This window comes from Chironomus tepperi, unplaced genomic scaffold (genome assembly GCF_022539635.2).
Source record: "Chironomus tepperi strain 1889 unplaced genomic scaffold, CSIRO-AGI_Ctep_v1 contig_85, whole genome shotgun sequence".
Lineage (NCBI taxonomy): Eukaryota > Metazoa > Arthropoda > Insecta > Diptera > Chironomidae > Chironomus > Chironomus tepperi.
This window is the reverse complement of record NW_027226207.1, coordinates 5070489-5096397: the sequence shown is the minus strand read 5'-3', so window position 1 is coordinate 5096397 and position 25909 is coordinate 5070489. Positions and strand designations below refer to the sequence as shown.

The 25909-nt window shown below is 31.4% G+C and overlaps 1 protein-coding gene across 1 annotated transcript; it reads right to left on the bottom strand.

The window, feature by feature from the left end:
* Nucleotides 1–9348: 9348 nt before the first annotated feature.
* LOC139086020 (toll-like receptor 6) lies at nucleotides 9349–25324 on the bottom strand. The gene has a single exon (XM_070634291.1). It carries the CDS (start codon nucleotides 23914–23916, stop codon nucleotides 19300–19302), a length of 4617 nt encoding a protein of 1538 aa, XP_070490392.1. The 5' UTR covers nucleotides 23917–25324; the 3' UTR covers nucleotides 9349–19299.
* Nucleotides 25325–25909: the final 585 nt, after the last annotated feature.

Sequence of the window (25909 nt, the reverse complement as noted above, 5' to 3'; positions counted from 1 at the left end):
CCTTCAACCTAGTAAACCTCCTTTACTACTCCCTTTACCTTATACATACCTTAAAGCAGTGACGGACAACCATTTACTTTTCCTGGCACACTTTAGTGGCTAGCGTTGACTAACCACACATGACAAATGGTTAATGCCATTTTCAAAAATTTTTGGAAGTCCACACTGTCCCGTAACACACACGTTCCCCATCACTGCCTTAAAGTCAACATAAAATAGTACAATCTGTCCCATTTTCTGGATTTTTAAATTTATATCGCAATTCTTAATGTATACAGGCATGCGAAATTTCATAAATCCACCTTGGCATGTATGTACTTACATTGTGTTCTTATGATTCTTTATTGCCTAACAGCCGGGAAGCAGAAAGAAGCAGAATGAAAAAAAGTTTCTCATTTTCCTCCTCTTTTTTTTTTATTTCAGACATCAACATACACAAAATCCAGTTAATTTAAAAAGAATTTTGTTGGCATTATGTTGTACCTTACTTTCTTACTTTCATGCCATTATGTTATGTGTGAGGCAAAAAAAAAAAAAAATAAGAAATTCTTTCGTGTGTTGTTTTGTGTCTCTAATTTTGTTTTTCTCTCTCTTGAATGTGCTTTTTTATGGAGGTTTTCATTGTTTTCGGCAGAAAATAGGCTGTTATTTTGTCGTAGAATTTTTTTTGGAAGGGGTTTTTTTTAGCTTCTAAGAAAGCTTCCATTATACTTTTTCATATCGAACTACCTTGAAAAAAAAGTATCAAGCAACAAAGGAATTAGGATAGATTTGGGTTAACCTTGAGTAAATCAACTCTAAGTGAAATTTACGTGGAAATGGGGATTAAAATGTCCTTTTGGTTAGCTGTGTGCTGGGAAAATTGGGTATATGAATACATTCTGTGAAGTCACTGAGACATAAATTAGTTCTGTTGCCTTTGAATATTTTCTTGTGAAATGGTTAAGACTTTTTGTGCAGAAAAGATGTGGTTTTGGCTTACTTATGTCATAATTTGTGGAAAAAAAGTCATAACGGAAGGATAGGGTGCTGCAGAGACTGTTCTATTGATCTGATGTGAGTTTCTTGGTATACATTTAGCCAGAGCTTGCAGGAATTCTGAAAGCTCAAGACTCTCTCAAAAGTAGAAGATAAATTGTGGAGCACATCCAGCATGAAGTACAACAACTCAACTTAGAATTAAAGTATGAAGCAGTGATGGGCAACCTGTGAGCTGCGGTACAACTTACCACTGGTCTGAAGGAACTAAAAAAAGGTCCTTAATATGTGATTGATCATTTCCGCCCTCTTGACAATATTCAGGACCACATTATGCTCTTCCAAAACGCTAAGCTTCCATCCCTTCCATCACATCAACCCATCATCATTACATCCCTTTAAAAAATTAAACAACAGAATATATGAATTCATATTTATGTATTCAGGAACAGGAAAAAGAAAATTCATAATAACAATAAAAGTTTTCGGCTTCCTTGTTGTGCTGTTGCGTACACAAAAAAAAGTTCCAAAGCTTTCTAGCTTTTCCTTCATTCATTCATTCATTTCATCTCATCCATTCCTTGTTTTGTTGTTTAAAGTTAAAAAAAGGAGGGCACGTAAAACACGAAATTCATGCTTTCTTCAAATTCTCTTATCTTCCTTGCCATGACCTTTCTGTTGTTCGCTGCTGTTTTTACTCACCTTCTTGCTCTTCTTATAAAGCTTTTTCAACCATCGCAGACACAGCCAAACAAGAAGCTATATTAATATTTCATGATAAACAAAAATAAACAAAAAAGTTTCGAGTATTCGCAACCAGAATATGAAAAAAATTGTTGTTCCTCGCGTGAAAGAAAACTGGCAACGATTTAAAGTGCAAATCATGTGAACGAGATGAACGGAATCAGATCAGTGAAAAAACAACGTGAAAAAAGTGATATTGAAAATTAGAATCTCATTTCAATGGCAAATTCAATCAATATCCTCCTCGATCTGTTCCAATTTTGAAAAAAAAAAAAATCACCATTATAGCTGAAATATATACTAAAAAATCCAAAAAAAAGTCACCGCATAATATACAGGAAAGAAAAATGGGAAGAAAGAAAATTGAATTTTACATGTCGCCCAAAAAAAAATTTTTGTCTCTTTTATCTTTGAGGGTTGTTTGGGTATGATGTGTAGTATTTAGGATTGAAGTTCAATTTCTGGAGGAGCAGATGAGGGAGATTTGAGCTTTGGAAAGTTTTTTGAGGTCTGTTGTCAATCCCAATGCTTCCTTACGTAGGGTTTCATGTCATTGTAGAAAAAGTTCTTATCCAGGACTTGAATACCCTGTTTTTGTGATTGGTAGGCTTTTACTTGATTAGTTGTATGTTTACTTCTAATATATTCGTGATGATATCTGTACGAGACCTACAACTAGCTCTAGAATTCAACAAAAGGCTCCTCTACCATTTGTTTTTGAAGTCACGTCCGAAGTGGATGCGAATTTTGAGACTTGTTTAGTCCTGATCCCTAAAAGACAAAGAACATACTTTTATGATTCAGAAAGACCACTCCGGTACCTAAAAGCTGTGTCTTTGCCTCTTTGGGGATGTCATGGTTATTTGTCCTACGTTCATTACTTACGGCCTGGTGGATTATAGCAACTTTAGAGCCAGATCAGTAAAAATCCTAAAAAACTCTTGTTTTGACTAGGATACTAAAGAATGAAGTCCCAAAAATTCAATTTCATATCCACCGTCAATTCCAAACAACTCCAATTTCCATATTCAAACAAAAAAAATTGATATCGATTTGCCAAGAAAATGAATGAAAAATACATATTTTTTGGCATAAGTAAAAGCGGTACGTAGCATAAAAGTTTGTTCTCTGTGTGAGGCGGCAAAAATTGAAATGAAAAGAGACATTGAGAGACGTCTATATATGCTTACTTCTGGAAAAAGAAAAATAATAGAAAAGCTCGCAATAGTCATATTTTTCTTGTGTGCCTGAAAAGAATAAAAGAAGAAAGAAAAAAAAAAGCCACAAAATGAAAAGAAAATTGTGTGAATGGAGGCAAGGAAGACAGTCTTATTCTTCTTGTGTTTACTCTTGTGAACTTCTTTTCTGCTCTTGAGCGCAGATATTGTGATGGAAATGGTCGAATCGCTTTGGGAGTTGTGTGGAATCATTAAGGAAATCGTGGAAATGTTTGATTTAGTTCTTGGAATTGCTATGTCCAATTATTGTTTGATGAGTCTTTATGTGCTTGCTTAATACGTTTGTCGTATGGATCACATGTGTATTTTGGATTTATTTTGAAGGCTATAGCTTGCTGTTATCATAATATACCATGTAAATAAGAGATATGCTGTTTATAGGATTGCTGGCTCTTGATTGTTGACAAGGTCATGACTCTAACAGGCAAACAGCTTGTTATCAAGGACTTGCTCTATTTAAACATATTAAACCTTAACTTAAGCTTGCTTGTGAGCGGACTTTTAGCTTATTCTACATTTAAGAGCATGATCTGTGCTTACTTGGGCGAGTGTCAAGCTTTAAGTCATTTTTGTTTGATTGTCGACATTCCCATACAGAATTGCTTTAAGAGATACACAACCCAGGATCGAAATCTCAATTTATTTCAAATTCTGTGTCATCCATCAACTCCACAACCTTAACATATCAACATCTCTTAAAGTTTGCCGACTTCAAAGAAACTTGACATAATTTTTTCCAAGAATATATTCAAAAAATCCATTTCAACAACATTACATCCCCCAGTAGTATTCATGACATTTCTCTGGAAAATATCAAATCCTCCTCAACTTGATTTCCTTTTGACAATCATGAAGAAGGAAAAAAAAAATTAAATAAGAAGTGAAAAATTCTTTACGTTTCGTCTTTCATAACCAAGGTATGAAATTCAACGCATTCTGAATTTCCTGCAAATGATTAGTGGCAATGAGACTGCATATAAATTCAGTCACATTAAAGTCGTTGTCTGGAAATATTTCTGACTTAATAATGATCTCATATTGTATTTTATTGTGATAAAATGCGCTTTGTATTGAGGAATAAAAGAGCAAGGAAGGGAAATAGAAAAAAAAATTCAATTCAATTCATTTTCAAGTCAATAGTTGTGCCAGGCAGAAGATGAGAGAAAGGAGATAGAAAGGAAGAACAATTTTTTTTGTGTGTGCAAAATGATTTCATTTTTTTTGTGTGCTTGCTTCTTCATCATGCCACTACTGGCTTCCTTTATCAAAGTCCAATCTACCAAAGCCAAAAGAGAAAAGAAATGTCAATGGGAAAAAGAAGACAGCATATAATAAAAAATAGAAGTATTTATAGCTTGTATTGATTTTTTTTTATTCTGTGGCCAAGGGAAAAAAATTTATTCTCAATTTGCCACATTTTCAGGCACACACAAATAACCGAGAGAGAACTAGTATTGAGATGGTCATACATGAGTTATAAAAGCAGACAAAGCGCTTTTTTCTTGACTTGAATTGGACTGAAATGCTTTTAGTAGGCAGAACGATACACAGTCAGGTTTATAAAGCAGCAGTACAGCTAATACATTAACAGTCTAGCTAAAACTTTGGCTATCTAACTTGCATTTTGGGAATTTAATTGACAGCTATTAAACTGTCAGTCTAACTGGTAATCTATCAGTCTATTGTGCTGCATATACAATTGGTCTGTCAGGCAACCAGTCAGTTAAACTATCAGACAAACTATCTGACCATCAAATGAACAAACCTGACAAAGTGTCGACAACAGCCTCATCCACCCAAAAAAATGAACTAAAAAATGTTGTAGTCAGTCGTATACATTTGTACATCAGACAACATGGCACATACAACACATCAATTGAAACAAATAAAACTCCCTGCTACGTTTCATTTCACATCTATTCAATCTCTCCCATTTTCAAGGTTTTGTTTACGTTTCCAATTTTTCTCAATCACAGATGAACTTCAAAAGCATGCATTGTTAGATGTATGTTTGTTTCCTCATGACGAGAGATGAAGAAACTAATTCATTAAAGCCACTGTGAAAGGAATCAAGGAAAACTTTAAGCTCATCTATTTTCTTTGCTGTCTTACAAATTGCTTTTTATGTCAAAAGTTCTGAAAACATTTCTTTTTTTTTTCTCTCTCATTGCTTTTATCCCTACTACCCAACAACACACATATTTTGAAGTTTTTCTTTCTATGTCTGTAAAATAAATTAGCAGTAAGTCGAACTGAAAGGGATAAAGCATCAAATGAAACTTGTTAGAGTCCAATGGAGAAGAAATAGAATTTTCAAAGATTTTTTTTTTTAATTGACTGAGTTACTATTAGTCTAACTCCTATGTGGATAGAGATTCCTTTGCTATGGTCTACTGTCCCTGTTCACATCGAATGATTCTGTAATAAATACGATTGCCACGTTTCATTTTATTCTTTCAATTTCAATTGAAATCCTCGAGCTTTTGGCTTACAATGTTGTATCGAAATAGGATTATGTTGGTTGATTCATGGGGTAATGGGTGTTGGAAACGCATTTGCTGATGACATTTTGAGATTTTGAAGTTAATTGGATATTAAGTCATGATAAATAGGGACGACTAGGTCTCTAAAGCATCTAAATGTAGTGCTAAACAGCTTTGACTCAAATCTAGTCAAATAATGACAATTTCATGAAATTTCCAGTTCCAAAACTCAACCATCAACTCCCAAACTGACCGACAGAACACAATAAACTCAGCCTACTCTACCAACCAAACCCACAGATGTACTATAAAGAAGAAAATGATTGAATTCAAAATTAGTATTCACATAGCGTTTCGGTTGCATTCTTATCATGTCCTTCGTTTCATTACAATTATTTCTTTTTCTTTCTGAGCCTTTGTTCTCTACATCTTATCATCAAAAAAAAATATAAATTTCTATGCCTTCATTCTTTTTCACCATTAATGAGAAACATGCTGCCTACTTTTCAATAGGATGATTAAGCTTTTCTAAGCTTATTAATAAATAGAACTATAATCGGTAATAATAACCCAAGTGAAACATATTGATAAGAGGGTATTTATGTGTTTGATTATGTTTCTTATGGTGTTTTGATCATTAAATGATGCACAGTAAGCATAAAGTAAGGTTCGAATGAAATAAGCTTTTGTAATGATTTTGTATAATTTTATGGGTTATGAAATACATAGAATAATTTTTATGGGATGTAGATATTATTTTGGTGGCTTTTAGGGTCGTAAGGGTTGCTTTTTTGGGGTCATTCATTGTGTGACGATCAACATATTTAGAAGCTAAGCTTTAAAAATCTAAAATTCTAACAAACTTTACTTGCGACTGTATTCTTTGAGACTTTTCATTAATTTTTCTCATCCACCAGATTATTCCGAAGCTCTTCTTTTTGTGACTTTAACAAAAATCTCCATGGGATTCAGACTGTGCAAATTTAAGTCGTCGCAAATGAAATTTTCAAGACTGTATAATTTAATATTGTCCAAATGACATCATAATTTCCATTCAAAAAAATCCTAAAATTGATTAAATGACGACATTGTTATGCCTTCAAATTTGTCAATCTTTGCCAGTCTCTCCCCAAACAAAAAATGAATGAATTCCTTTCTATTTTTAGATGACATGATGGCTTCATTTAATTCGTTTGAATGAATGTCGTCATTGTTTTTCAGCACAACCAAAAATGCCTGCAATGTGTCTTTCTCTATTTCCTACTATTATCAGGCAGACGTCAGTATGAAAATGAAATTTTTTTTTGTGCTCTGCTTTCGCTACACGACTAGAGTCGAGAATTTACATAAAGCAATATTAAAATGCTAAAAAGTTTTCGCTTTTTTCCGCATATCTTTTAACTATATAAGTATCTATTTTATGAAAGGAAGAAGAAGGAATAAAAAGTTGTTCGAATCCAACAAAACTATAAATTCACATTTATTTCCATTTTTAAGTTCTCTTTTTTTTTTGTTCTCTGCTTTACTCTCGTTTCATATTAAAGTTCATATGAAATTGGCTCTTTAATATTCTCCGGCTACAATTTTTGGTATATGATAGATACATAAAAGAAATTGTACGCTACAAAAATAGAGAAAGTTAGTTGCTCATGGAGATTTTGTAGGTTTTTGTGCTTCTTCCTTTTTTTCGTTTTTTTCTCATTTTCCATGCTGCAGTGGCAGTGGAGAGACATTCATAAAGATGCCGTTTTTTTTTGGTGTGCCATTATTGCTAACTTCTGTTGCTATTAAAAGTTCCAATTGAACGAACTGAAAATAAAGTTCAAAAAGCTTTACCGCTGCAAAAAAATTGGGATTTTTCTGTGCGGGAATAACAGAAAGAAAGTTAAGAGGATTGGAACGGGAAGAACAATATAAAGATTTTGAGTTTAAAGCTTCTTTTCTGCTTGCGAATTAAAGATTAGGGATGGGGAAATGTTTTTATTGATTTTTTAAAGTTTAGTATCCTGTCATCAAGTCCTTGACTTATCATTTTATGAATTTTCAATTTTCACTACCCCAACTTCCTGACTATAAATTATTTCATCCCCAATAAATACAAATTTCACTTTATGCCTTTGACCTAAAAAAAAATTTATGCTCCCGAAATTTACTTTCTATACCCTTATCTCTGATGATTCTGCATGAAAATGTATTTTACTATTAAAAAATTTTGTTGCCTGTAAGGGTGGTTCACTTATGATGTTTAACATGGTTCAACATGCTAGTTGGAAAGGGATAGTTAAGGAGCACGGGTTAAGTTTGTCACGATTGAAATGCCGGGATGCTCAAAATTTAAGAGAATTTACTTATGACGTTCAATAGACTCGGAGGAAGGTTAGTCTTATCACGGTTGAATGCAGGAATGCTCAAGCTATGATTTTTGACATATAAGTGGAAGTAAAATTCATTTAGGAACGTCACCTTGAATGCTAAAGAACTGTAGCGTTGTTGATTAGGTAATGACCTTTTGGACTAGGAATCAGGACATTTCTCGGCTACCGCTAAAAGAATTTTGTTTGGAATTGATGTCTCAAAACTAGTAAGCTTGAAAATGCCTACCCTAAGATGAGCCCTTGTCTTATTGGGTCGCTAAGAAGCCTTATAACTCCAATTGAAGTACTTTGGTATCTTCTGAGCCCTAGCTATAAAGTTACTGCATTTGCGAGTGCTATTGTAGACCAATATCTTCAAAATTCTATCTTGAAAGACGTCACATACGAGCAACTCCCATCCCAGTTAACTGAAAAATATTAAAAGCATATTATATTGTACATTCTTCCTTGTAAACATGCATGTATGTGTGATTCGCGCTTGACTGAATCATAAAAATTTTTTTCATGCTTTGACTTCGTTACTCTGTAACTACAAGTATGACTTGCTACCGGATGGGTGTGGAGGGGAATAAGAAGAAATTTACTGGAAAAGAAAATCATAAAATTTTGTTGGCAAAATAAATTTTTAAGGGAGGCAATTTTGTTAAATGTTTGGAAATCGTGTTGTAGTTTTTATCAGATTATCCACAAATTCTCCAATTTTCTTGCTCATCCTTACTCAAAGCAGTTAAGTTTTCTGTCTTCCTATACTATACTAGCCTGAAAAATGGAAGTTTTATCGTGTAGCAATAAAAACTATTGAGCTTAATTACTCATGAATAATTTCATCATCCATTTTATTTTATATATTTTTTTTGATTTTTTTTTCTTCATTTTTCTATGATTTTCATATATGAGTTTATTTACAAACTTTTACTTCTTCATTGTTTTTTTTTGTCTTTTAAAATTTATTATTATTTTTATTATCGTTATCATTTATTCTATGAGAGAATTGCCTCATTTATTTTCTTTCTGTCTCTTATTTTAATTGTTTTAATTTTTTTATGGTAAATTCTCTTTTTTATTTTAATAATTAATTTTCATAAATTTTTATTATAATTTATTTAAAATAATCATTATTTCTTGTGTACATAGGTTTTGGGGATATTTACAAATTTCCGATATTTAAATTTTTTTAAATTAAATTTCACTTTAAACTTTTTTGTGCAGATAGAATTGAATTTTTGCAATTTTTTAAAAAGATAAATTAAAAGTCATTTTAAAATCAAATTGGTGAGAATATGAAAATTAAAGTTTATAATTTTAAAAGTTCAAAAGCAAATTTTTAAAACTTAAAAAAAAACTTTTTCAAAAATTTTTAAATTTCTTTTTTAAAATTCTTTAATCAAAATTAAAACTTATAAATTTTGATATTTAAATTTATAAACTATAAAAAATTAAAAGTAATTCTTAAAATTTTTCAAAAACTTTAAATTTATTTTTTAACTCAATTTTTGAAATTTTATAAAATTATTTTAGAATTCTACGAAAAAAAAATTTAAATCCAATTTGAAATTCAAAATTTTAATTAAAATTTCAAATCAAAAATCCATTTTTCAAATTAAAAAGCTTCGCCTTGATCTTCTATTTCCCAACATAAACACAATCAAGCTCAAGACTGTTCAAACTCAATCAAATCGAATCTCAAACAACAAACACAAGATACCTCATCAAACAGAACAGCATTGCCAAGTCTATTAACATTTATACCTCTGAGTTCATCATAATTTTTTTTTTCAAAAAGAATCTCTTTGCCCTTGAACTTGAGTGAATGAGTTCCTATTTTGTTGTTGCTTTTTTTATGCAGATATTGCCGCGAAAACCTTGATACTTTTTTTTCCCAACAGAGGAAAGATTATACTAAATTTTTTTTTTGGGACGGATTCAATAATCGATTTTGGATCAATATGCACATAGCGATGTTTTTAAGACATAAATCATCTTGAAGGTATTTCTTGTGTATCTTTATACACTTTAGTTTGGTAAAGAGCTTTTTTATTCGGATTTTTTACAAATTTATGTACCGTAGAATTTATTGGAAGGATCTTAAGGTATATTGAAATGAGACCTTGAATATGTTGAATCGTGTTTCTTATGAATTCGGTTATTGGGTCACATGCGTCAGTGCTTAGTCTAACAAATAAGGAAAATGTTAGTCTAGATTAGCATCAGTTCTTATTAATCTCACTTCTTCTTGGAACAAGATTGAGGATCGACAATAAGAGACTTCAGTTAACTATTAGAAACTACAGTAGGCAGTTTGAGACTACAGTAAGCTGTTCGAGACTGCAGTAGGCCGCAAGAGACTTTAGTAGGCTGTAAATGACTGCAATAGATTGTAAGTAACTGCAGTAGAATATAAGAGACTTTATTGGACTGTGAGAGACTACAGTGACTGTAAGAGTTAACAGTAGACTATAAGATCCATCAGTAGGCTCACGTTCAATTCAAGTCATTCTCATAAAAATGTTTGTAATTTTAAAATTTCATCAAATAATTTTATAAGAACTGCCTCAATACCTCCAACTTTCTTCAGTACATTTCCACCCCATGTGACCAATTATTACAGTTTCAAAATTTTTATTACTCAAGCGATCGTGAATTTCACTCACCAGGGGAACATTTATTACACAGAGCCTAAGCCAGTGGTGAGCAATCTGTGTGTCGCGGCACACTTTGCTGGTAAGTTTCGATCAAAACCTCACTCGACATATGAATCATGGTAATTCCAAAAACTCTTGGCAGCTTATACCGCGGCACATAGGTTGCCCACCACTGACCTAACCACTGCTCTAAATTTCAAAATTCTCATTGCAAAATAAAATTATGACGACTCTTCACATGCTGATTTTCATTTCTCTTTCTAAGTTCTCAATCATTTATTGTGAATTAATAAGATTTATGATTAATATACTATTAATCTCATTTTGTTTCTTGTTATTTAGTTTAATACAAAAAGACATTACAACATGAATAAATAATTCATCATTTCTCGTATATATTATTAATAATCAGACAAAGATTCATTCAGCACAGCAACAACAACAAAAAAATTACTGATATTTAGTGACAGTGAGTATATAAGAGTAGAACAGTGAATGAATGTGGGGGGAAAGAGGCAGAATGGAAAAACAGCATATCATGATGTGTATGTATATATCCATTCACACATCTACGTTTGTATGTATCATTTCTCACTGCTTAATTCCTCACATTTAACAATGTGCAAAAATTAAATTGTTCGGAATTAATATACACAAAAAAAATTTTTTTATATGAAATATGTACATACACAATATTTACTGAATGACTGATCCCTATGCCGAGAGAATCTGCTGAGTTGTATGTATAGAACGGATGAGGAGAGGAAAAAAAATAAGTTAAAGTTTGAGTTTATAAAGCATACATACTGTTTTACACATGAAGAAATAAAGAAAAACATATGGATTGACTTGGCATGCTTCTTCATCTTTTCTCGGATGTGTGTATTTTTTTTTTCTCTTTTTGCACGAGACTTTGTCTTGCGAAACAATTCATTTCCATTATATTCGCTGTTCTCCTTTAATGATTTAAAACAGAGCTGTTTAACAGTTGTGATTCGGGGAATTTGAGTACTGTGTAATGAAATTTAAAGCGTAAAGTACTTAAGGAACTACATAACTCAGTCAGTACACTCTTAAATTTTGTCAAAATGGAAGTAACAAATGTTGATTGCTTGGAAATGATAGCTACTTAGAATCCGCTTGGAATCTACTACTAAGAAATTGCTGCTTGGTTCAAACTATACAGTCTATTTGTCTAGAGTAAGGAAACTTTGAATGGATTACCGATTAGGTAGGCTCCAAACCACTATGAACAGTTACATTGATGATGGACTATATATCAAGAATATTCAATGGAATGCTCAGTGGTATGATCAGAAGCCGTCCAGTGATTGGCAGAATATCAAAAAGCCTCCAAATAATCGATCTGGGTGCCTAACACAAGGATTAAATTGTGAGCATACTCAAAGACTATCTATCTCTCAAAATTTCACATCCATGAATCTAGGCATAAAGACCCAATGGGATTATGTACCAGTAGGTTTTTCAAGATTCCAAAACCCATCCGAACACCAAAATACAGACTAAATTTTGATCAGGCTCTCAAAACACAATTACAACTTAGAACTTGACATCAGCTAGACATTAGTTTGACATTATTTGATTATAATGATTTCTGTCTACTCAAATATGATGTCTAGATTAGAAATCTCTATCATCTGCTAGTTATCCATTAATCATAACATTCACAAATGTCTGATCCTGACTTCGTCATTTGGTTCAACAGCACTGACAATTTTTCTCCGTATTTACTTTTGGATTTTAATAAAATAATGTTCAAAATCTCTTATGAAATGAAAAAATATTTCAGGAAATTAATGAAATGGTTACATTCATCCTCTCTTGATATCTGCCTTGTGTATGCTGAAGTAATTATTTATTATAATTAATGGTATATCAAGTTCTCTTTACATTTCATTCATAAATGGTTCTATTCCAATGACTTTTGTTCAAGCTCATTTTACAGAATACGATTCATATGGAATGTCTATGCCACAAAAATAATTAGAAAAAAAAGGACTTGAAAATAATATTCCAGCTATGGTGTTATTTTTTAAAAAAATTATGAATCTCCGCTCACGCCCACTAATATTTAACTGGATATACTTTTTTTAAAAGAATGATTTGTGAGAAAAAATTTCTTCATTATGACCATTTATATTCTTTCCAGAAAATTACTTATTTAAGGCAGAACGATTCTCGTTTTCACATAATGGATTTCTCTATGGTGAATAAGGCTTAGATACTTTAATGTTGCTATAGTCGTAGAATTAAAGCTATAAATGAATGGATTTTGTGCTTATGTTTTTCTTATGCTTGTGATTTTTGTGGGATATTTTGGATGGATTTGATTATTTTTTGGGGTTTACGGCTATGGAATTCTGTTGTGGTTGGATTAAATTTACGAAAATTTGAGATTTTTAGTTGTTTGAAGGGAATTTTGTTGGTTTGATGCTGTTTGAAGGGGGGATTTTATTGATTTTTTGGGGGATTTTGAAGGTTATGTAATAGAAAATGTTTTGAATTTTGCTAAATTAATTGGAAGATTCACAGAACTACTAGCATAATATATGAATATTCAATAAAACTGCTAGTTTAATGCTCAGCATTAAATTCATGCAAGTTCATCACGCAAAAGTGAATATCGAAAGTAAAAGAGTTGAAAACGAAGTCTGACGCACTTTCAGTAATATAGACTCAATTGACGATGCTAGGCATTCAACTAGCAATACTTATCACTCATATAACCACAGCTTATTTCAAGTATTACATTCATACTCCTTAGAATATTCAATATACCATATGCGGACGACATTACAAGCTATTCTAACTAAAAACATCAAAAATACCACAAAACTCCCTTTAGAAGTGTCTAAGCCTCAAAAACCAATTTCATAAAACTATTTTGCCTTGAAAAATAATGCAAAAAAATATTTAAATGCAGCATGATGTCACAAATTATGAACCATGAAATTTAATGCCACATGTGCGTATTTTTCTTCTTCATTCACTTAATTATGTGAATATATCGGTCAGAATGAAAGTCAAAGAAAAAAAATGAAAGAAGAGCCCAAAGTAGAGAGGATAATTATAAGGAATCATGTTTCATGTTATTCTAACTTAATAAATTGCCGTTTTTCTAGTGAATTTTGACGCTTGAATGATTTTCCTTTCATGTTACGATTTTCATATTTTTTAAAGAGTGTTTTAGTTAATAATTTTATTATTTTGCTTTCTTTCCCATCTGACCACCCTGACATGGTTTTGGTGTCTACACAAAGTTATTTCAAGTGAAACAAGTTTTTCTTTTTCTTGTTCAGTAATTAGAAAAAAATTTGAGAAGTTTTTTGATCAAAATTAATGTCGCATGTTTCACATTATCGGGTCTTATGGAGAAGATGTAAATTGTCATATGCTTCATATTAATAAAAATGCCTCATCTTGTGTTTATCTTAAGTAATCTTGTTGTTGTCATTAATATTACTCCAAAACAAGCAATAAATTTTTTTTGTCTTTGAAGTCATCTCTCATTAATTAATTTGCTTTTAATATCGCAACTTATAGTGATTCTGTGCCGCTTTCAGTAGTGATATTCAGGGATGTAGTAAGGGGGGTTAGGGGCATAGCTTTAAGTAGAGTTTAGTATTGCCACAAATTGATTCGAATTATGTGGAGTCAAATAAACTTCAGTGAACGTTTCCATAAATGATCAACACCGATTTCAAAATCGATAATCAATCCAGAAAGACAGGAGTTCTTTAAAGATTGGCAATAAAATATTAGTTTGAGTTTCTTGTTAAAAACGGCCTACGCTAAGACTTTATGTAACATAGGATCCCGAAATTCATTTAAAAATACACTTTGAGGTCATAGTTTGTTAGGAGGTCATAGGGACAGAGTACACAAATACAATTGAGGCTTAGGAGCTTGAATCGATCTTAAAAATCGACACTTGATACTAAGTATTCGTCTAAGTATTCCAAAAATGCCTAAAACTATGCTAATAGTCTCAAAAAATAAATATAAATGCCTTCAAAAAATTACTAGCTAAACCCTCTTTATGTGGTACATTGACCCAATTTTCCAACCACCACAAGCCCCTCACTACATCACTGCCATTCAGCATTATTAAAGATTGCATTAAAGATATGTAGAAATGACGAATCACTACAAATAAAAAAACATCAAATGAAATTTCATTGATGTTGAAAAAAGGCGAGAATAGAAAGACATGAGAAATATGTATAAGTGCTTTATGGGGTCAGATCCAATTAATTGATCTCATGAATGTCATAAAACAAAAATTTAGATGATAGAAATAAAAATATTTCCGTTCCTTATCAACTTAATTGCTTTATTATTATCACATACTTTTATTCGTCGACATTTCTATCCGACATAACTTCTGGACGAAAATCTCTAACGTCATATTTCATCGACGAAAAGAGAGAAATCGATAGATAAGAGGCAAAAAAAGCAAAAAATAAAAGAATGTAATTAATAAAGTTTTTTTTCCTCTTCATTCATTTGGTCGTAGTATTTACGAAAAGGGCAATGAATGGGAAATGAATTTGTCATGAAAATAAATAAAAAAAAGTTGATTTCTATCATCCAAAGTCATAAACTGACCATAAAACTGTTCTTCGGAAGTTTTTTTTCTTCCTTTCTCTTAATTACTTTCCTTCTTTTCTTCTTTATATCATTTCCCCCGGTCCGTTTAAATGAAACAAAAATTGGTATTTGGAAAAGCATTTTTATTTTCTTGAAATGAAATCTGGGAGGAGTGAGGATGGCCAACAAAAAATTTAGTTACATACGAAGGAGAAAAAATAAATCTGAGGGAGGAAAGACCAGTCTAATTTGATTCGGTTGATCTGATTACAGTCTTAACTGTGGCTGAGATTTAATGAAAATTAGATTTATGCAACAACAAACATGGTAGGAAGAAGAACAGAAAACGATAGCACTTGAAAATTATAATTTATAAAGATAAAAAACTTTGTGGATGGAAGTTTCATCCAGTCAGGGATGGTAAAAGGAGTAAGATTGTAGGGGCAATGACAGTAGTACCTTTGGAGCATCTACATGTGTCACTAAAGAAGTAAATAGCGTTATTGGAGTTGGAACAAGTGATTTTAGTCTGTTAGTGTAGTATATATCAAAGTATTGTCCTTGACGTTGTCTCTAGATAGCTAATAGAATATCTTAGACCATTCTCGAGACACTGACTCCTCAAACATGCCTTATCACTTCCATTGAACTCTACTACCAACAACTATAGACCTTATATATCCATGCATCCCAGAAAATACTGAAAATCGATAAAAAATCAGTTCCTTTGGTCTTAAATTATCAAAATCCAAAGACTAGACTGTCAACCCTGCAATGGAATACACATATACTCCACCATTAAATGTGGAACAGTGACAGATAAATTTACTACATGTATAATATTCCCAATATCCCCATGAGAGGGATAATCGCTTTTATGGTCGCCATTTGGATGATAAACAGACACACAGACGTAGAGACAATGGTGCATGAGAAAAAAAAGTCGTTGTACAAACATGTTCATGCGAGTAAAATAGTTTTGACATTTTTATGGATCTTCTTCTTCTCATAGAATAGTGCTTTACTTATTATTTCAATATAATGTACATTGAGACGAAATGAAACACAAGAAATCTCCCATAAAGTCATTTCATTCATGATGTTTTAATGTGTTCCAGTTTTTTACTCTTTTTTATTGTTTCTTAGTCTTTCGCATCCCTTTTTATTGTTTTCTTCATCTTCTTCCAACTGTACAGTCTATCGTAAGGAATTAAAGGCAAGACGCGTCATAAAAAAAATTATCCTCTGCTTCTTTTTATCATTTTTCTTTCATTTTTTGCCGTTGAGTTATTATTGCTTTAAAGCATCTTTAGGCCAATAAACTACTCACAAATTGAAGAGGTTCTTCTTTTTAAAGACGAAGAAAATAAATATTTAATGAGATTTTAATTTAATGTCGTGCACATAACATTTATCTAATGTAAGGAACGTTTATCTGTTCCATTTCATATAAATTTTGAGTGTGATTTTTTTTAAGACTCACATGCATAGTCAGAGAGTGGCATGAAGGCGCAGCAATAATCATAAAAATTTATTTTCATTTTGGGTCTAATCACTATTGAACCACACATTTTGAACATTATTGGAATATCTTTTGAAGTATTTTTTATGTTTATTTCTGTCTCGCTTTTCTGTTTCCGTACATGGTAGGTCCATTAGTTTATTATATGGGGAAAAGAAAGACATAACATAACAACACAGGTCGATGTCATCAATTTCGTATCTTAAAAAAGACTAAAAGAAAATTGAAATTAAAATGATGTTTGGGCTAAATTGGTGCAGATTATTTTGAAAGAGATGGAGGTGTTGATGATTGGATGGTCTGGTGTCTATTGGTGTTTGTTATTAGGTCTATTGAGTTTTGTAAGGATTTTGTGAACGGCAAAAGATCAAGTTAGCGTCCAAAGAATTCATGGAATTAAGCTGTACATAGAGACACTTGAAATAGGAAATTAACAAGCGATACCCAGTCATAGAGCTAGTTTCAAGCGGCACCTGACAGAGTCCATGGATCACAGTTGATATGTATGGCCAGCGAAGTAAGTAAATGGAAGTTTTGTATTAAATATTTGCGTCGAAAAGAATTTAGAGCTTGAAAAAATCATTTTTTAGCAATAAGTATGAAGATTGGAATTATAAGTAACAAGTGTTTGGTCTTTTATGCCAATATACAGTTCCTAAAATATATCACAGCGGATTTTGAATGAAAAAGTCAACTAGACTTCATACCAACTTCTAGCTCTGAAATTGAATTGATCCTAAAATACTGAAAGATTCCTACAACAAATTTCAACTAAAAACCTGAAACTATAAACTTCAAATCTACTAAAAATCATCTATAACAGCAGAGAAATGCGCTCAATCCAACAAAATTCCCACGAAATACTCAAAATATATTTTTTGGTGTGAAATAGTTCTTCTTTTTTGATGACAATTCATTGAAAAAATTGTATCACTTAAGGTGTGGTAACTGCAGCACGGTGGCCTAACGTATGTTTTACACAATTCCTCTTCTTACTTTTCATCATCTTCTTTTGCTTACATTCGGTGGAATTTTCTTTGAAAGGAATTTATGATCATAAATTTGGTGATTTCTTGAAAAAAACGTTTAAAGAAGTAAAAATTGTATGAAAAAGTTTTTTTTTATGTCTTTTAATTCAATTAGTTTGTTGAAGCATATAAAAGTGTCTATTTCGAAATGTTTTCTGTTATAAATCATTGGATTTTCTTTGTTCTGAAATTAATTTTTTTTTTATGTTACCATATTTAATATTATTACATGGAAATCTCTACTGTTGATGGGGACAATCTGAAAGAATCTTTATTCTTATGTAGAATAAATGCCTAGATTTATGTGTGGCGGGAGTCATGAAAAATAAGAAAATAATTCAATAAAAATAAAGATTATTAAAAAAACTTTTTCCATATAAATTTTCTTAGCTATTTTCATCATTTTTTTTTATTAGGTATGCTTTTTGTCATTTGGGAGCATTTTCAATTTTCAAAAATTTCTTAAAATGTATATGACGACAAAGAATATTTCTTACATTTTTTTTCATTCATCTTTTAAAAAGTAAAAATTGGGTAATAGCATTATACAATAATATTTTATCTATCTTGTGTCTCATTATTTTTTTGGAATCATTTTCAAGAACATTCCTGGGTGTATTTTTCAGTGATTTTTATCATTTTTTTCAAGAATGGTTTTGGTAATAAATTATAGTATTACTATTGTACATACTTCTGTTAAATACCTAGACTATTTTTTTTCTGTGTCTCCTTTTTCTTTCTTTATCTTTTGCAATACAAAGGGAATGAATAAAAAGTACAATGGGGGGTAAAATGCAATGAGTCGTCAGTGGTGAGATATCTTTCCTGGTGAGTCATATGTCGATAGATTAGGTGTCTGATATTTTTACTTTTTTTGGTTTCGTTTTTTACTGATAAAAATTTGATAAATTCTTCGTTTTTTTACAAATTTTTTGGAGTCGTTTACTTATTATGGATATGAATTTTGAGGGAGTGATGTGTGGTTAAGTATCATTTCATGTTTTAAGTCCAAATGAGTTTCCTTATAAAGGTTTACTGTCTTTTTTGGTGCCAGAGACCAATTAATTCCTTAAAATGGAATTTTGGCTTATTGACACAGTTTTGTGCATTCTTAAAAATGGAATTTGACACTCATTGACATCAGCCGCAACCTTACTAGTTACATCACTTCCACAGCTCATTCAAACCAATTTAGATCCTCAAAAATAATTTACAACAAAAAAAGAGGATAAATATGTCCAAATAAGCCTCAATTCACACAATCCATAATAAGTAATCGTCCCCAATTCCTTACTTATTAATAATACAACAAATTTTTTATACATTAATTAATTTAAAATAAATAAAACTTTTTTTTAAAATGTAAATTATCTTCATCAGCATAGACACTTCATTATAACGATTTTATACTTACTAGTCTATCGGCATTGACTCTTTTGAACGCACCCACATAGGATTTTAATTTTTTTTTGTCGGCATATTAGATTTAGAGGAATGAATCTTTCTTAACTTCCATAATTTTTTTTTTATACTATTTACTTTCAAAAATTTTTTTAGATTTTTTTTTCAATTTTTTTTTCTTCATTTTCTTAATAATTTATTTTCATTTTTTTTTTTCTTCATTTTATACCTAACCTGTCTTTAGTAATAGAGATAGAATTTTTGTCTTAATAAAATGTTAAGCCCACATCATTTCCGATTGTGGCAGTCTTCTCTTCTTATCAGTAGTTGTGACATTTGCTGAATTCTTCATATTATTTTCATCAACAATATTTAATTTATCACTTTTATTGTTATACATTTTTGATGTCTGTGATGTGTTGTGAAGTTGATGATGTATCGTATTGTTGTTATTGTTGTTACTATTTTTGGAATTACCACCGCAATAGTAGCTTGATGGCATTGTTTTACAATTAATGTTATTTAAATTATTAATGTTGCTATCGCCACGCGATGATGGTGGTTCCTTACTATTATAGAATACATCGTCGGAATTTATATTGTCATTTGTATAGCCATCGATGCAATGTCGACTATTTGATGGCGATGACAATGATCGTGTACAAAATTCACTAGAACCATTCGACAATGAGGATGTTGATGATGTATATTTGTTGTTGCACTCAAAATTATTATTATCACTGCTACTGCCCAACATTAAGTTTGTTCGTTTTGAATCCATTGCAGTTGGATTACCGATATTAGCTGATGTACATATTGGAACGGCATATTCATGTACACGACGTGTTATATTGTTTATATGATGTTCATTTTGCATTGTATTGAATTTACAATTATTTATTTGTTCATAATTATCACAGATTTTTGGTTGACAACCGCCAGACATTGCCGGTCCATAATTGTCTAATCGAATTGATGCTGGTCCACTACTGGCCATTAATGTATTATTTCCACGACGTAACGTCGATGAACGATTTACAGGCGTAATTGTATTGTAATCATGCGGTGCTCTTAATGGATATTGGGAGACATTTGGTGGAACATTTGACAATTGATGTACACCTTCATAGATTGGTGCTGCTGCATAAACATTTGTCGTTGAACGATTTGTTAGACAATGTTTATTTGCTTGCTTGCCAATGCTACTTTGTGATGGCAATGCTAAGCGTAATTTTTGCCAAAATTTCTTATCATCCCATTCGATGCATAGGTTTGTTTTCAAGTACAAACGAATATCAGCATCAAGGTCTTTTTGTGGAATATCACCGTATAATATAATAATCAACTTACGTCTCCTCTTAAGCACTTCATGAACTGCACCTTTGAACTCAAAACGACCCCATTCGTTGTAGAGGAAATTCTTCGATAGTACAAGTACGGCACGTTTGGAATTATCAATAGCCTCACAAATTGTATCAGCAATATAATTGTTCACATTTAAATTGAAGTCACGATAATGAAGACATAGACGAAAACCGATATCATTCTCGAGTACATTTGTTAGGCCTTGAGTGACAAAATTGTCATCTTGTATAGAATAGATGACATATGCATCATATAATCGATCCTTATCGTTATAGTCGTTAAAAAATTCTGTCGATTTGTAGCCACAACATATGAACAATTGAGTGCAATGTGTTTGTATGAACGTTTTCAATTCACGACGATAACAAAAGATGCCCATGACGAGACCAAAGAATCCAACAAATGCACATGTAGCAACGAGTAAGAATGGCAATAAATCTTCAATTTGCTTCGAATAAGCAACTGATGAGATTCCATCTTTTAATGTACAAATTGTGCCATTTTTTGCTTTAAGGACATTCGTATAGTTGTTATATGTACATGCCATACGATTTAGATCGATAACTTTCTCCGTATTTGATTGTAAATAGATTTGCAATTTGTTAAGATAATGACAATCACATGACCAAAGATTATCAGCTAAAGCAATTTCAACTAAGTATGGATTATATGTCAATTGCCATATTTCAAAGTTAATCAGCTTGTTGTCATCAAGTCGAATCACTTGCAATTTCTTCAATTCTTGAAATGTTCGCGTATCAATATAGCTCAATTTATTATGTTGTAAATATAATTCACGAAGATTTTCCAATGAATTAAACTCATGTCCATTGAGTCGTTGTAATTTATTATTGCCTAAATGCAAGATCAACAGTTTTTGAAGATGTCCGAATGTTCCGTTTAAAATTGTATGGATATTGGAATTGTTGCCGTAAAAAATTATCAAATTTTTCTTGCCAATAAAGCTATTTTCATTCAGCTCCATTAAGTTTGTACCGTCGAGATATAATTCAGTTATGTCATTTGGCATTTTCTTCGGTATATCACGATAAGTTGTTGCGCTACACTCCACAATATTTGTCTTCCATGCTAAATCGTGGAAGCATGTACAATTTGTCGGACATTTCATCTCACAATCACATGAATTATGACCACAACAATCACAAATGCTGAAACAGTGATGAGTATATCCACACAAGAAGTGATGAGGTTGTGCTTCCAACAGCGGTATAAATGATTTATCACGATTGTAAAGAAGCTTACAGTAAATCGTATCAATATCCATGACACGTGGATATGAACGTGAATATTGATCATTAATTGTTTTAAGCCATTCAATATTACAATCGCATATGAATGGATTACCTCCAATATAAAATTCTGGTAATACTTTTTCCAACGGATACGGTGTCAGACGCAATGCTTTTTGATCCAATCCAGTAATACGATTTGCATATAGATCCACACGAGTTAAATTTGGCTTATGCAGGAACGTGTGAGGATCAATTTCATGAATTAAATTATCATTCAAAAACAGTAATTCAATGGCATTTGGTATTGTTGATGCTGTCACTCGCTCTAATCGATTGAAACTCACATCCAATGTTTGTAATTTCAATTGATCATCTAACCCATGAATATTTGTTAATTCAGTTAAATTATTTTTATGAATATCAAGCCATTTAAGATCGTTGGGTATGTGTGCAAAATCAAATTGTGTTAAATTATTGTCGGAGACATTAAGCCAAACAAGATTCGGCATGTTGCTGAAAAGGCCATCAATTTGCGTGAGAAAATTTCCATCTAAACGAATCGCTTCAATGCTCGGCGATGCCTCAAATGTTCCACGTTCAATATTCGTTATTTGATTTTTTGCCAAATTTAGAATTTGCAATTCAGGCAATTCGCGGAATGTTGCTCGTGAAATGTTTTCAATTTGATTTCCAATCAAGCGTAGACCATAGACTTTATTAAGACCACGAAATCCGGGCTCATCGAGTGTTGTAATTAGATTCTCACCGAGATCTAACGTTCTCAATAGTCTCATGTCTTTGAGTGCTAATGGAATTTTTGTTAATTCATTTCCATTTAAATTCAACACATCCAATGAACTGCAATTTCTAAATGCCTCAGGATGAACACCAGTTAGGACATTATTATCAAGTGACAGTAATGCCAATACACTCAATCCATTTAATGAATAAGCATCGAGATATTTGATCTTATTATGTGACAACAATAATTTATGCAAGTTACTCATCGATGAGAATGTATTTGCATCAATATTCTCAAGTAAATTATTTCTCAAATTTAATATCTGCACTGTATATAGATCGGAGAACATTTCAGATTCTAATTTTGTGATTTTATTTGTTGATAGATCTAACAGCACCAAACGAATTAAACCTTTGAATGTGCCACGATTAATCCATGTTGATGTCAATTGATTAACCGATAAATCTAATGTTTGCAATTGAACTAAATTTGCAAATAAGCCAGGCGATAAGACACTAATTGAATTATTTTTCAAATGTATCTCCTGAATTGTCTGTGATGGATCTTTGAATAGCTCTGATGGTAATGCGACAATTTTATTTGAACTTAAATTAATAATTTGTAAATTTCTAAGTCCACCGAGTGCCTTATCAGCAAGCATCGAGATTTCATTGTTGTTAATTTTTAAAATTCGTAGACGTTTTAATGTTCCAAAGCCATTCTCAGGTAGTAGCACAAAATGATTGAATGATATATCCAAATATTCTAAATCAATCGCACATATTATAGATGACTTTTTGCTATCACCAGATGATAATGTTGATGTGAGTAATGAACTTAATGTTGGCGGTGGAATTGGCCTTTTTTCATCAATATTAATTTCACGTTCATTACTCGGACGCTCTCGAAATCCTAATTCATTTATGTCTTGCAATCTATTTTCACTAATATTGAGATGCTTTAGATTTGAGAGCGAACAGAATATACCGTCCGGTAATGACCAGATATTATTTGTACTCAAATCTAATCTCACTAAATTTTTCACATATTGAAACGTATTTCCATCAATCTCTAAATTAAGTGATGGCCAATAAATGTTGTGTGTACGAATTGATAAATTTCGTAGACCGCCAAGACCCCATAGGAAATCAGATTGAAGTTTGGCAAATTTACAATATTCAAGTCCCAGTTCATTAATTTGCACTAAATGACTGAAGCTCTTTGCCTTAAGACGACTCTTTGTCTTCAATTCATTATTACATAAAATTGTTAGTGATGTTGTATGTTCAATTGGTATCACTGAGAAATTTGTTGTATCATATTCACTATTTACTGTACGTAGATTACACACTAATGATATATCTTGATTTTTAATTAAAGAAAATTTACAATCATCTGGTGCCTCATAACTGAATGCTTGTGATGGTTCAATTACATTTTGAAGAGCCTGATGTTGTTGGCAGTTGACCAGCACTGTTGCAAATGTGCTAATCAATAAGGACACTATCAGAATTTTATCACGAATTCGTTGCATTTTTTACTCATTTGAATTTTTTTGCTACTTTTATTTATTATTATTATCTTAATTCTGCTTCAGTTCCGAACTCAATTTTTTCCTCTGTCATATAAACTCAATTAAGTTTCATCATGTCTAATTCATTTTTTTTTGCTGCTGTAGCGTTTTGTCAATTTAAATTTTTATTCTCTCGACGTTCAAAAAACTTTCTTTGCAAGTTATGTTCCGGACGTTACTAGTTAGTTCATTTCGTTGTCAATTATTTAAATATTCTTTTTTTGCTGTTTTTTTGTATGTCAAAAACAATGAGACTTTCCGAGAATTTTTTGTTGTTCAGTTGAAAATCAATATCCTTGTTCACCAGAAAAAATACGATCCTTTAAAGAGCAACAGAAGCACACACATATGTGATGATAAAAAAAAAACTCATAAAATGTTCCACATGTGGATGAAATGGTTTGTAGTTGAAAAATGGAATTCTTTTTTTGTTCCACTGTGTAACGAGGCAGTCAGCAGTTGAATGAGCCTTGGACCGTGCTATATGAGTTATTTGGTTTTATGTGCCTGTGTGTGCCTATTATATATCTATTTTTATCTCTCGTTTTCTTCCTTTTTTCACTCTGTGTGTGTGTTTGTGTGAGTTTGTGCGAAAAATGGAGAAAAATTTACGAAAAATTATTTTTTATGTCATATAATTTATCATTCGTCGTTATGTGACTTTCTATTTTTCCGATATTAGATATACGGCATGCCAGTTCACTAGTTACAACAAAAAGCACCCTCCGAGATAAAAAAAATATTATTTTCTCCTCTATAATTTATATTCTTTGCGGTTTTTTTGTTTTTCAGGACGAACGCAGAAATATTATATTTTTTTATATAGTTATATGTGTTGTGTACGAGATAGAATAAAGGAATTAAAATATTTATTTTTATACAATCATGGCTCGGTTCCTTTTATGTCGGATTAAATATTATTTTATCCTTTTTTTTTCACTCAAAAACTTTTTCTCATGTATAATTATTATTTATGGATATAACTCGTTATTTTTCACTCTTTTTGATGTTGCAAAAATATTATTTTTATATTCTTTCATTCACTTTGATCCACACTTAATCATGTTTTGCATAAAAACAATTTTTTCTCTCTTTGATAATTTTTTTTTGCGTGTTAATCACTTTTAATCCAATATTATTCACTATATATGTCCATGTAGTGTCTTTTATTCAATTTTTTTATTTTATCAATCAGAGTCCATTGATAAAGTTCACAATATTTTTCATATCCAATATTATTCGTCTCTCTTTAATTTTTTCACTAGTCCTTAATCAATTTTTCATGCAATTTTTTTTTTCAGTTCCTTCAAAAAAATTTTTTATTTTTTTTTCTTATAGACCGGCTAAACTAAATGTGTTGCGCGTTTGAACGTTTCTGAACATCTGAAAAAGAAATGATTGTGAAGTGAAAATATATACCGCTCCCAGAGAATTATCTTCATGTGTTTCACACGACTTACTTCCAGTATTGGAATATTATTGGAATTTTGGAACGTGAGCATTAGGGATTTCAATACTGGTACTCATTTGTATGGAATTATATGAGATTTTTTACATTTTAATACCGGTATTGAAAACCTTAGTGAGCATGCATGTGAGAGAGTAGCTACAATAAAAATAAAAATTTCTGTCTGTTTCCCGCACGCAATCGCTCTCAATATTTGATGAGTAAGTGCACTAATAGAAATAATTTCATCAAATGTTTGTTATTTGTATGAACATTTTTAGAAGAGTTTGCTAATATGTATAGAAGTACTTGGGGAACTTTTGGGGAAATATTTACAAATATTAGCAAATTAAAAATTCAAAATTTTATCAAGAAAAATTGTTGATTTTATGAAATTTTTTAGTTAATTAAAAATTAATAAATCCTGAGTGCAACAATTTTGCGAACCGCTATTTACTAGTCCGTCAAGGTGCCATCAAGACAATTTCGTATTTTATTATTAATATG

Coding starts and splice junctions, on each gene's coding strand:
- LOC139086020 (XM_070634291.1), bottom strand. CDS start 23,916: ATGCAACGAATTCGTGATAAAATTCTGATAGTGTCCTTATTGATTAGC.